Consider the following 13342-nt stretch of genomic DNA (forward strand, 5'->3'; position numbering starts at 1 on the left):
TACACTTTGACCTACGCAATACAGAACTTTTTAATGCATGGCAGCAGGGTCCACAAGACCAGTTAGTTGCAGAGCAGGCCAGTGTGCTGTAGATTTACACCCCAGCTTGCCACTCACTAAGTTTCCATGTGGATAATCCCTTAACTTCTCTGAGAGAGAGACTGGCCTATGCCCTGAAGAATTAAAATTTATATCAATTCTATTTTTTAAATTTCTTATCTAATTTACTGGGGCTGTTACAACTGTGGCTTATTATCAACTCTTACTTTCAATGACATCTCCTGGCAATAAACTCCACAGGTTAATCACACATTGTAAAGAATTACTTCCTTGTATCAGTTTTAAGTTTGTTGCCTAATGATTTTACTGAATATCTTTTTATTCTTGCATAATGAAAAAGGATAAATAGAGCATATGATTTACCTTTTCTATAGCATTCATTATTTTGCATCATTTCCGCTATTATTTATTAATTCCGTTCAGTAATCTCCTCTTTAAACAAAACTAAATTTAGTCCCAGACTTTTCATGTTCCTAAATTTTTATTTTATTTTTATGTACCATTTACACTGCTGTAGTGCCCAGAGACCAAACAGGTCACATCCTCATTATAGTAGGCCTATACAAATGTATAGAATGTGATGGTCCCTCCCCCAGAGAGCTTTACATGGAAGTCTTTTCCTGACTCTGTGCATTGTTTGTATCTGTACTCCCCAGGATTTATGCTATATTCTTTTAGAGAAAAAGGTATCCAGAACCAGCACAGCATATATAAAGGTGTTGTTACATTTTAATGAGCAATTATGAAAAATTTAGATATTTACATACCCTTCTAAAAGTCTTGCTAGTATTAGATAACCCATTATAGGAGGAACACCAGCAGAATACACATACAGCTATTAATTTGTACTGCTGTACATAGATATTACTTCTGTATTACTAATCTCTGCCATTCTGGAAAACCTCTTTCAGGTTATTAGTCTTGAAACCAGGTCGCACTACTGAAGCTACAAAATAATTTCAAATGGGGTCCATGACTGCAGCTTTGAGTGTTGTTACAGGCATCATTCTGAGTTTTTAAAGTGAAGCCATTATTTTTCTTAGTCCAGGTTAACATTTAATACCGCCTCCATTTCTCTAAACCTACCAAATCCACCTTTTTTTTTTTTTTGCAAATAGAATATTTGTTGTATCAATAACCTAAGGTGACCTGAACATATGTCTTCAAGCACCTGAAGCAATATAGCCTAATTTTCCTTCTAAAATACAGAGACAAAGTCATTTAAAATTGTTAGGCATTTCTGTGGCATTTTTATGAACTCTATTGATCACAGTTGTCACAGATGAAACTTTTATCAAGAGGCAGAAAGGAGAATGGAGCACAGTAGTAGAAGGGGTTTGAGCCAGAGACTCAAGAAAACAAATGGGTTCCACCACTTATGCTTTCAAAAACATTCATCTTAGTGGGAAACTCTCCCTCTTTGCCACCACACCCAATATCTGCTGGATTCTTTGGTCCAATGGGTCTGATTTTGGCTTCTTGGCTACAGCGTCTTGAGTTATGTGGTCTAGTGTCTGCTAAGTATGAATCTGTCCTTCAGTCCCCACTCCAAAGTCAGATGAAATGATCGCGATGCACTGCCTCCCCTGAATGAGCGCTTCAGCCACTGACTATAAATACAAAAGTCAGCTAAGCTGAATCTGACTACACATTTGTGGAACGGGACGAGTCAGACATCAGCGTAGACATTATGTGGCTACATTACAGGGCCCTGTGTAACCAGGTGTGTGTCTGGAAATCTAAGCAGGACCACAAACGTGAGGATTCTATACTTTGAATTAGTATCAGAATGTGGCCCCAAGGAAAGGTGCTCAAAGAATAAGTACAAATAAATCTACTCTTGTCTAAGGTACTATTGCCCTGCCCAAGCTTTACTGAATCAAAACGCTGAAAAAATGGTTAAAGATTGCTATATACTTATTAATTCCACTGTTTCTTGACAGTAATTGTGAACTGAAGACTAATATAAAGATATGATGGAAATGAAAAATAAAATCTTTCTAACGCGTTAACTCTAGAGGCTTCCGTACAACTACTCATAAGAGACACATTCTAACAATTGACAGGCTCCAGAAAATAACTGGAACAATTTTATACCCATACAAAAGAAAGTTTTTGAACATCACATACCGATTTCTTTCTAATGTTCTCCAGATCTTTGAGTTCATTCTCGATTTTTGTGATTAGTTCCCTGAGTTCATCAAGATTAGTGCAAATAAGCTAAAAACAAACAAACAAACAAAAAAGACTTGGTAATGCATCATTTAAAAAACACACAATGAAGTTAAAAAACACTCATCTAAAAAACAGATTCTAATGCTTAAGTTTACCACTTGATCTTTTCTTTATATCTGCAATTAATATACAACAAACAAGGAAAAAATCCCCATAACTTTTAGAGAAAAATCTTATTAGACAGACTTCAGTCTTCAAGCTTACATACAGATGGAGTAGCTGAAATTTGGATACCGGTGGCTGCGTCTCCATAAGTTCTTACATAATTTACACTTCCCCACTTATCAATGCCTGCATCATAATCCAGGTACTTTCTAAAAGACAAACTCATAGTGCAGAGTGACACAGATCAAGAAACTTGCCCTAGTTTTAACTGTGCCTCTGAATACCTTTGTGCATGTTCCAAACGATTCCTTAGCAAGTGAATCCATGCTAACACTGAGCTGCAATTGTGCTAGTAAGGTAATTACACCTTATTTTTATTTATACAAAGTACCAGTAAATAAATGTAATGATCATTTAAAATAGAAAGTCAACAAAAGACAATGGGCCAAATTCAGTCTTGGTGTAAGGAAGCACAACTTCATTGATTTTAATGAGTTGCACATGTTTACACTAGACACCCATGAAAGGTAATCAAAATAACACAGCTGTTTTCACAAAGTAACATGATTTGAACAAAAATAAAGCACTCAGTATAATGTAACCCTATATAATATACTGTTACTAATTTCTTCAACAGATGGCTTGTTTTCTTAATATTTCCTTTCAGAATGTAGCTGTTAATTTCTTGATTAATTATAGGCTTGTCTACATTCAAAAGATTGTGCCGCTACAGCTGCACTGCTGAAATGGTTCTGTAGATACCACCCACACCAATGGGAGGGATTCTCCCATTGGCATAGGTAACTCACCTCCCCGAGAGGCAGTAGCTTGCACTGTCTACATGGGGATTTAGGTAGTTTTAGCTATGCTGCTAATTAGTGTGGATTATTCACACCCTAATGTAGTTAAACCAATCTAATTTTCTAATGTAGACCAGGTCTATGAGTACAAACACAATGTGAGCAAATAGCAGAAGAATTATGGTTTACTAATGTCAACAACAGGCTTTTAATCTAGAAACTATAAAACTAGAAATTTTTTATTCATATGACTGAATTTTAGAAAGAGTGTGTGTGTGTGTGTGTGTGTGTGTGTGTGTGTGTGTGTGTGTGTGTGTGTGTGTGTGTGTGTGTGTGTGTGTGTGTGTGTAAGTAAGAGATATCAGCTGACAGCAACTTTTTTCCAAAGGCTATTATGCTGCATGGTTGTTCACTGGATTTAAAATATCAAAATAAGTGATACCAAAAACCATTTAAGTCTATCTTCAAAATGTTCACTAATGATTACAAACATAATAAAATCTTTTAACAATAACAGGACACAAAATCAAAAATGACAGAATACAATTACTAATATTTATGGAAAATCATCAAATTATTCTAGTGCACTCTGATTTCAGTTATTTTAACACAGGAAATTTTAGCACGGGAGCAAGTTAAAATAAAATCTAATGTACGCTGATTTGACTATTTCAGACTCCAAGGGTCCATATGCCTACCTTCCCCCAATACAATTTTTTGTTGTTGTTTCTGATACTTCCCTTCTCCAACTCTATTATTTAAGAATAGCCTTGTTAATAAAATATAGTATACAATCTTTTGGCAAGATACTGAGGTTTGAAAGACAGCTAATGCATACAGGCAACAATTACTTTCCATAGCACTTTACAGACAAAAGACAAGTTTTATACACACTTCAGTGGGTCTTTTTAAGAAAGTGGAGTAACTCTAACTTTATTAAACAAAATAGAAATAGAGAATAAGTGAGCAAATGATCAATATCTCTTAGGCTTTTTCAAAGTATTCCTTTTTTACTGAAAAACCAAAAAATATATGTTTGCACAATATGCTCTTCAGGTAGCTAGCAGCGCCACCTACTCTTAAGTTGCTCAATTCTTTCTATTACAAAACTGTTTTCAGTTGCTTATAACTTTGCCAAAACATTTGGGCTGAAGTTTCCCAGGCCAAGTTTCTGCCTCAGGCTGATGATTTTTTGCTTGTTTGTTTGTGTGTTTGTTTTTTGATTGATTAAGTTTCAGCAAAAATGGTCCCGCCATTTCCACAAATGAAAATAGGGAAAATACATTGTTTGGCCAAATGCTGAACAAATTATTGCAACTGTTTTATATAAAACTCTAGCACTTCCATGGTTGGGGGCAACAGCTTGAAATTTGGCAAGGAGATATCCTAGGGAAGATGGACTGTGAGGGAGAAGGGATAACTGGAACTCAGATCCAGATGTTAGAACTGGATGAGCATAGAGACTGGGAAAGGGAAAAGTTGCCCACAGTTGGAAACTGGGATTAGCTAGATAAGAACTCTGGGATGAGGAGCTGTGGAGGGGGAGAAAACAGACTGGGATAGTGATTGGATGAGGGAGATGGGGCAGAAAGTGTCAGGCTTAGGGAGAACAGGAGCAGAAAGGTCTGTGACTACTAGAGGGCACTCTCCTTTAGAACCAGGAATGGAACCCAAGATTTCTGAGTCTCACAATTACTCAGCTGTCTGAAAATATCTGTGGAACTCATTGGCAAAGTGTGCATCTAATCCCCCTCTAGTGCTAATCCACATAGAGGATGACAACCTACTACTACTACCACCAGTTACTATACTAGCTCAAGTAGTGAAGATCTGTGCTGTGGATCCAGGGGTGAAAATAACTTAAGGGACTTACCGGTACGTAGGGTGGCTGGGCTCCTGGGCAAGGTGTGTGTGTGGGGGGTCAGCTCTGGGCTCCCAGATGGCGCGGGTCTCAGGTGGAAGGGGCAGGGCTCGGGCCAGACTCCCCCAGCCAGCTCTTCAGCACTGCCCGACCTGCACTGCCCAGAGCTCCGCTGGTGATTTAAGTGGTCCGGGGTTCCAGCTGCTGCCCAGAACCCCAGGCCCTTTTAAACTGCTGGGCCCCGGGGCAGCTGCCCCTTTCGCCCCACCAGTCAGCAGCCCTGCCAGTATGGTGCTTAAAGCGCTGCTGCGACAGCACTTTAACGAACTGGCGGCCATTTACTTATTGGTACGCCGTACCAGCTTACTTTCACCTGTGTGTGAATCTAAAAAGTTTCAACCCTGCTGATCAACCATGTGGATAGCAACATGATGCCACTTGATGAATTTTATTTTTTCAGTCTGCTTTTTTAAAAACCTAGAAAATTACACACAAAAAACTATGTTTAAGGAACACTGAGGTTGCAAAGTCAACCATTCAAAAGTTAAGAAATGCCATCATTAACATTGTCTATGCAGTCTCCTTGTGCATATGCACTATGATACAGTTTTTAATTCCATGATCACATATTATCTGCTTCACAAGACTCCTGCATCATTCAATGTACAGGATGTACTGTGTTCTCAGGATGAATCAGAGGTTATATAGTGAAGAAGGCTGTAATACCCCTACCTCATTTGTTGCAGAAGTTGGAAGGTGCGCAGTGAATACGGCAAGAAATTGCAGGAAGAGAAAGGATGGTCTCATGATTAAGGCATGAATACTACTTTGGAGAACTGGATTCTATACCTGCCTCTGCTGCAGAGTTCTTATGTGATGCTGGGCAAGTCACTGCATCCAAACTTTTCATAGATGTTCACTAACTGTGTGTTCTTGGATGCCCAAATTGAGATCCTGGGGATTGATATACAGAAATGTTGAGCATTTATAGCTGCACGTGAAGTTAATGGGAGATGTGCTCTGAATATATAAAGGGCTACATAAAGCTAAGTTGTCTGAAAAATCAGATCAAAAGTTGGGCACCCAAAGAGGATACTTTTGATTTTAATCTCTAGGTAACTCAGTTTCGCATCTGTAAAATTGGGATTATACCATCCCCTCACCTCACAGGTGTACTGCAAAGGTAAATTAGTTAATGCTTGTGAAGCACTCAGATACTATAGTAATAAATGCCTTAAAGAGTCCATAAAAATATCAGTAATTTTGTATTCACAGCAGGATTTGAAGAATTTGCAGTAAACAAAGCCTGAGGCCACACACTGAATGACAATACAACAAAATATTGAAAAACAGCTCAGTCAGTGAACACTATCAATTCAGTGCACTGAACGATGACAGGATTCTACGGAGGGAAAAAGTATGTGATGATGTAATTATAGACTGTATCATAATGCATAAGTGCAAGGGGGCAGAATTAAGGTTGCACAGACTACTTTAATTTTGAAATTACCTAAATTTGGGTACTTGACTTTGAAAACAATGATTTTTTAACAGTTTTTGTGGGAAATATAATTTAAAGGATAGTTTTAGGGTCCCTTAATGGAGGATCAAATTATTTACAATATTTCAAACATGAGACAAGTTAAGAAATATTTTCAGCCTTCATTCTGTATTTTCCTGCATTTGCAGCTTTAACGCAAGACTCTTTACTTTAACTTCTACTGTATTAGGGAAGAAAATAAAAGACTGTAAAATCATAATGTACTGTTTCCCCTTAATACAAGATTTAAAATATATTATTCTATCTTCCTCTATAAAGCCCACTGACTTATATAAAAACAATAAAAAGAAGATACATTTCCTTATGCATACTACTTTGAAATGGGAGCAAGCCATCCGTTGTTTGAATGAGATTTTAAAGAAACATACCTTCTTTTTGTTGTTGTTGAAGGTCTAGTAGGCTGAATTCAATGTTTCATTTTTTTGTGATAATATTGCATTCTAAACTGGTTCAAAGATTTTGCCACTCAGCTTAAGGGAAAATGCCACTAAGGAAATCAGAACATCTACGTTTTTCTTCATGTTGTCACGTCCTTATAGCTAATTGCTGGGAGGGTTTTCAAGAGAAGCACGTAATACAACACACTTTCTACTACTAAATATTCTGAACAAGAATGTGGGAAGAAAGTCGTGCCCTTTATGGTTTTTGCAGGTGGTGACGGAAGACAAAGTTTCGGTCTTTCAGGCACCTAGTCTGCAAATATTTATGTATATGCTAAAACTTTAAGTGGTGTGAATATTTCCACTGAAGTCTATGCACATTAAAGTTAAGCATGTACATAAAGAATCAAGAATTTGGGCTGATTAACAAATATGGGCCTGATTTTCAGAAGTGTTGACCAATTACTATGGCACTCTGTACCTCAAAGCAGCACCCTGGAACCCCCATATTTATGCCATGCAAGGTATTATATGAAAATTCATGATTTGCTGAAACCCATTTTTCTGCCAAAATATATATATCATTAGCGTGTATGACGTTATCAGATTTTGCTGTATGGCTGTTACTGAAATATGCTGCAAGTTTGCTAGCGGATGGAGGATGCAGGAGGAGGACTGATGATGGATCACTCGGTAACGAGTATGATCATCTTCCATGAGAGTTATTAGTCATCTGAGGACCCATAAGGCCAATCTTGAACCACAAGTTCTATTACAATGAGGGTAGATATTTTTAGGTTCAGCAGGAGACTGTTGACTATGACTGGAGACCATTCTCTCCTTTCTTCTGCACCTCGTCCTCTTCGGTTTGTCGGCAAGCAAGTTCAAAATGCAGGGAACCATCACACAGGATTTCACTCCAATTTAAGCGATCCTGGGCAAGTGTGTCCCAAGTATCAATGTCAATATTACATTTTTTAGGGTGTCCTTCAGCAAGTCCTTATAATGCTTCTGTTGTCCATCCATGTTATAGTACCCTTATTTTAGCTGAGCGAACAGGACCTGTTTTGGGAGGCAATGGTCTGGCATCCAGACAATGTGACCAGTCCAGTGGAATTGCTGACTGATAATCATTGCCTTTGCTTCTTCCAGAACAGTAATATTGGTGCGACTGTCTTCCCATTTGATCTTCAGAATCTTACGAAGGAGCGTTGATGGTGCCTCTCAAGGACTTTCAAGTGGTGTCTATTGGTCGTCCAAGTTTCTGACCCATACAACAGTGTTGGAAGAATAACAGCTTGATAAACAAGAAGCTTGGTGTCTGTTTAAATGTCATGATCTTTAAAGACTCTGTGCCGTAAACGAGAAAAAGCTGCACTGGCACAGCTCAGGTGATGTTGAATTTCTGCATCAATATCTGCCTTGGATGAAAGATGATTTCCAAGGTAGAGAAAATGATCGACATTCTCCAGTGCCACTCCTTTGATTTTGATAGATGGGGCATGTAATACCTCATTTGGAGAGGGCTGATGGAGCACTTTAGTCTTCTTGATATTAAGAGTGAGATCAAGACATGTGTAAGCATCAGCAAACACATTCAAGATCGTTTGAAGTGGGCAAAGATTGCGTTGTCATCAGCATACTGAAGCTCCACAATAGATGTTCTGGAAATCTTACTCTTAGCTTTCAGCCTGCTAAGCCTGAACAGTTTTCCATCCATTCTGTTAGCAATTTCAACGTCACCTGTAAACTTTCCAGCAATTAGGTAAAGAATGACGACAATAAAAGCCGCAAACACAGTTGGATACATCCCTGTTTTCAGTCCTGTTTGTATTATGAAAGGTTCACTCTGAGAGCCAGTGCTGCTCAGAACAGTTGCTTTCATGTTATCATGAAGCAATTTTAGGACATTGATGTATTTATCAGGACATCCAATCTTAGAAAGTACAATCCAGCACGGCAATTCACTGAGTCAGAGGCTTTAGTTAGATCAATAAAAGCCATATATAGTGATCGGTTTTACTCCCAACACTTTTCTTGCAGCTGCCGTGCTGTGAAGATCATATCCACCGTTCCACGACATGGTCAGAAACCACTCTGTGACTCCGGTAAAATTTCTTCTGACAGGGCAGAAGGCAGGTTGCAAGAATCCGCGCCAGAACTTTGCCTGCAATGGCTAGGAGGGAGATACCATGATTATGTCCACAATCCACTTTATCTCCTTTCTTGAAGAGGGTGACAATCAAGGCATCCCTCATTTCACTGGGTAGTTCCTCCTTTATCCAGATTTTAAGGAGAAGCATGTAAAGCTGCCAAATTAACTCTGGTCCTCCGTTTTTAAAGATTTCAGCAGGGATCCCATTTAGATCTGCTGCCTTGTTGTTTTTCTTCTGCATGGTGGCATTGTGGACCTCATACAAATTGGGAGGGTCTCAGAGCTCGTCCCTAAATGGTCATTAAGGGATTTGCTCAAGGACTTCATCTACAACCACAGAATTACTGTTAAGATCTTCAAAATGTTCTTTCCAGAGAGAATTAATGGTTTTGTTGTCCTTCAAAAGTGTGGTTCTGTCCTTAGAGCAAAGAGGATTCATACCATGAAAAACTGGCCGATAAACAGCCATGGTGGCACTAAAGATACCACATGTATTGTGGATGTCCGCAAGACATTGGAGTTCTTGTGCTTTCTCAGGCTACCATTTGTTCTTAAGTTCTCTGGTTTAATGCTGTACTTCCTTCCTCACCTTAGCATGGGCTTCTCTCTTTATATTACAATTTATGTTGTTCCGCCTAGCACGAAATGCCATTCTCTTCTCATTGATGAGCTGCTCAATTTCAGCATCATTCTCATCAAACCAGTCCTGATGTCTTCTGGTTTGGCAGCCTATGATTTCCTCACATGCACTGATGATTACGACTTTCAATTGGCTCCAGTGTTCCTCAATTTCTTCTGGAAACTCTGATGGAAGCTTTTCTTCTAAGACTGCTTGGAAGCGGCCACATTTAATAGGGTCCTTCAAATCTTGAACGTTCAAGCTTGCGCCTGACCTGCTTCTTTTGCAGCCTCCATTTGGGAGCAATCTTACTTTCCATTGTGGATCAAATAAGGCGATGATCTGTCCAACAGTCATCAGCACTCGTCATTGCTCTTGTGAGAAGTACGTCACTACAATCTCAGGCACAAACTATGACATAGTCAAGGAGATGCCAGTGCTTTGACAGTGGGTGTCCCTAAGATGTTTTGAACATTTTTGTCAGAAAAAGGTGTTCGTAACAATAAGTTTATGTTCAGTACACTTAGTCAGGAGCAGAATTCCATTTGAATTGCTTTTGCCAACTCCTTCTTTCTCAGTAGTTCCTTTCCATAGGTCTGAGTCTTGTCCAACATGTGCACTGAAACCCCCAGAAGGATGATCTTGTCTTCTGTAGGAGTCTCCAATAAAATGGTTTCCAACTGAGAATAAAAATCTTCCTTTATATTCTCATCTGCATCCAGTGTTGGTGCACAGGCAGTCACAATAGTTGCCTGTTGATTTTTGGTGAGCCTCAGTCGAAGCGTCATAAACCGCTCATCGATGCCAACTGATACCTTACAGAGGCTTGGTCTTTATAGCAAAGCCCACTCCATGCAATCGGGGTTCATCTATAGAGTTTCCCTTCCAGAAGTAGGTGTGTATCCGCTTTTCTCCTCCTTCACCTGTCCTTCATCAGCTCTTCTAGTTTCAGACAAAGCAGCAATATTGATGTTAAACCGATTCAATTCACAAGCAATAATGGCTGTACATTGCTCTGGTCGGTCACTGTTTGAATTGTCCATCAGGGTATGTACATTCCAAGTTCCAAAGTTGAAAAGTTGCTTACATTTTCGACCGCTGAGGTGGTGATCCTGCTGGATGAGGCTATCCAGCCAGGAAAAACAGAGGAAAGACTATTTTTAAGGTGCCTTTCCTAAACCCCTCCCCATGTGGGGTGAGCAGAGTGAATCCTAAAAAGGACTGCTCAGTCGTGGGAGCAGCTGCTGAGATGCTCGACCCGCCTCAGTCCTCGAGCAAGATGACTGTATCACACACCCACCGCAGTGTCGGTCTGTGACTAGGAACTTCTAGATTTCACTGCCCTGTTCCAATCGCCACTCGCCGATCGCCACTGGACTTTTGACTTGTACAAAAGTCATTTCCCAAAAAATTGGAAGATGCCTGTGCGGGACTTCCTTTAAAGTGGGAAGATTGATGCACAATCATCACCAAACTATCCTTGACAGATAGAGGACTTGAAACTAATGGCATGGACACCATGATGATTGGAAATGCTCTATTTGTTGCAGCCTTCATCAAACTTCACAGCTGTTGTAACATTCCACAACAGTTTCACCTCCATTGTGCAGTTATCCTCCATCTGCTCTGCTGTTAGGGACTTCTTGAATCCAAGAAATCCCAAGAAGCAGCTAGTGACATACAGAGGTGACTGTGACATTATCTGATTAAAATATGACCATGTAGATTATTGTTGCTACCACTGTTACATAATTGCAACAAATCTTATACAAGGTGTGTCAAGTAAGCTGTTTATGGAACGGTTCTCATTTGCTGAATATGATTATACTATTTGTATGCATGTATCATTTTGTATCTGAAGTTATGAGTATTGGCTGTATACCTCTATTTCAAATATGTTTGCTCCTGTGGTAACGCCCACAAGGTATTTAGCCTGCACATCTTGAAGGGACTATACAAGTTAAACAGCTCATCAAGGAACACTTGGACCACGGAAGACGCCCATCCACACCTTCTAACTAGAGTGCCAGTAATGGCTTCTGCTATGACTGAGCAAAATCATGCATGGACATGTGACTTGTCCATGTGACTCCAAACTCCATCCTGTTACCTATAATTTTCCACAGTAAGAACAATGGATTTCCCTTCAATTGGCAAAAGCAATAAAAGGCCCTGGAAACACCTCCATTTTGCCTCTTTCCTGCTCAAACCTCTACTTATGCTAATGGGAGCATTCTAACCAAAGGACTGAGGACCTTCCAATGATTTGGAAGCAACCAGAGACTTAACAAGATGGTATCGGTGGCAAGTTCTATGGGACCGTGGTGCCTGGGCACCATGGGCCCAGCTCCAGCACTATGAGGCCAAGTCTCTCCCTCAGCCCTCCCTTCCACCCGGTGCGTCCCCCAGGCCATTTAAAACAGCCTGTGGCATCCACTCATCACTGGCAGCGCACCAGAGCTGAGCAGCTTCCTGCCTGCTCACTCCATGTGGCTGCCGGCCCCTCCCTACAACCCCTGGGCAGGATGGGTCTGTGTCCCACTGCAAGAGTCCCTGTGGCCAATGGGAAGCTGCGGGGGCAGTGCCTGGGGGGTGGGGGTAGCAGCACATGGAGACTCCCGGGCTGCCCTGCCGAGGAGTTCCAGGTAAGTGCCACACTCCCCCACCCCCTCCCAGAGTCTGCACCCCACCCTTCGGCCCCCAAACTCCCTCCCAGGGCCTGTACCCCCTCTCTTCACACACCCTCCAGCCCCCAAATGCCTTCCAAGAGCCTGCACCCTCTCCCTCCACACCCCCTCCCATTCCCAAGCTCCCTCCCAGAGCCTGCAGCCCCACTCCCTTCCCATACCCCCACTCCTACACCCAAACTCTCTCCCAGAGCCTGCACCCCTCACCCCCTCCTGCACCCCCACCCCCTGCCCTAGTTTGGAGCCTGCACCCAGCACCTAAACTCTGTCCCAGAGCCTGAACCCCCACCCCCTTCTCCCACACCCTCTCCTGCCCCCAAACTTGCTCCCAGAGCCTGCATCCCAGCCCTCCACACTCCCTCCCAGAGCCTGCACCCCAACCCCTTGCACAAGCCCAGAGCCTGCACCTCCAAACGTCATCCCAGAGCCTGCACCTCCACTCCCTGCCACAGCCTGGAGCCTGCACCCAGCACCCAAACTCCATCCCAGAGCATGCACCCCAGACCCTCTCCCCCACCCAAACTCTCACCCAGAGCCCAACCTCTCACCCATCCTGCACCCTAATCCCCTGCCCCAGCCCAGGGCCTGCACCTCAGACTTCCTCCCCACACCCAAACTCCCTCCCAGAGCCTCAGGCAGGTTGGGGGCGGAGTTGGGGGGAGAGGTTCTGGGCACCACCAAAATTTCTACAAACCTGATGCCCCTGCAAGCCAGCAGTTTATTCCATCACTGCTACAAGACTGATCCAAGGACTTGGCAATTATTGTGTGTATTTGATTCCTTTAACCAATTTTAACTCTCACTTTTCTTTTTTTTAATAAATAAACCTTTAGATTTTAGATACTACAGGATTGGAAACAGTGCGATTATTGAGTAAAA

General features: G+C 41.4%; 1 protein-coding gene across 3 annotated transcripts in view; it reads right to left on the reverse strand.

The window, feature by feature from the left end:
- Positions 1-13342, reverse strand: part of KIAA2026 (KIAA2026 ortholog) — an 88640-nt gene that overhangs the window by 20206 nt on the left and 55092 nt on the right. For all 3 annotated transcript variants that reach the window (XM_030568029.1, XM_030568031.1, XM_030568030.1), the window contains one exon: positions 2191-2280. In XM_030568029.1, coding sequence (XP_030423889.1) covers positions 2191-2280 — 90 coding nt within the window. The remainder of the gene's footprint in view (positions 1-2190; positions 2281-13342) is intronic.

Source organism: Gopherus evgoodei, chromosome 6 (assembly GCF_007399415.2).
Source record: "Gopherus evgoodei ecotype Sinaloan lineage chromosome 6, rGopEvg1_v1.p, whole genome shotgun sequence".
Taxonomy (NCBI): Eukaryota; Metazoa; Chordata; order Testudines; family Testudinidae; genus Gopherus; species Gopherus evgoodei.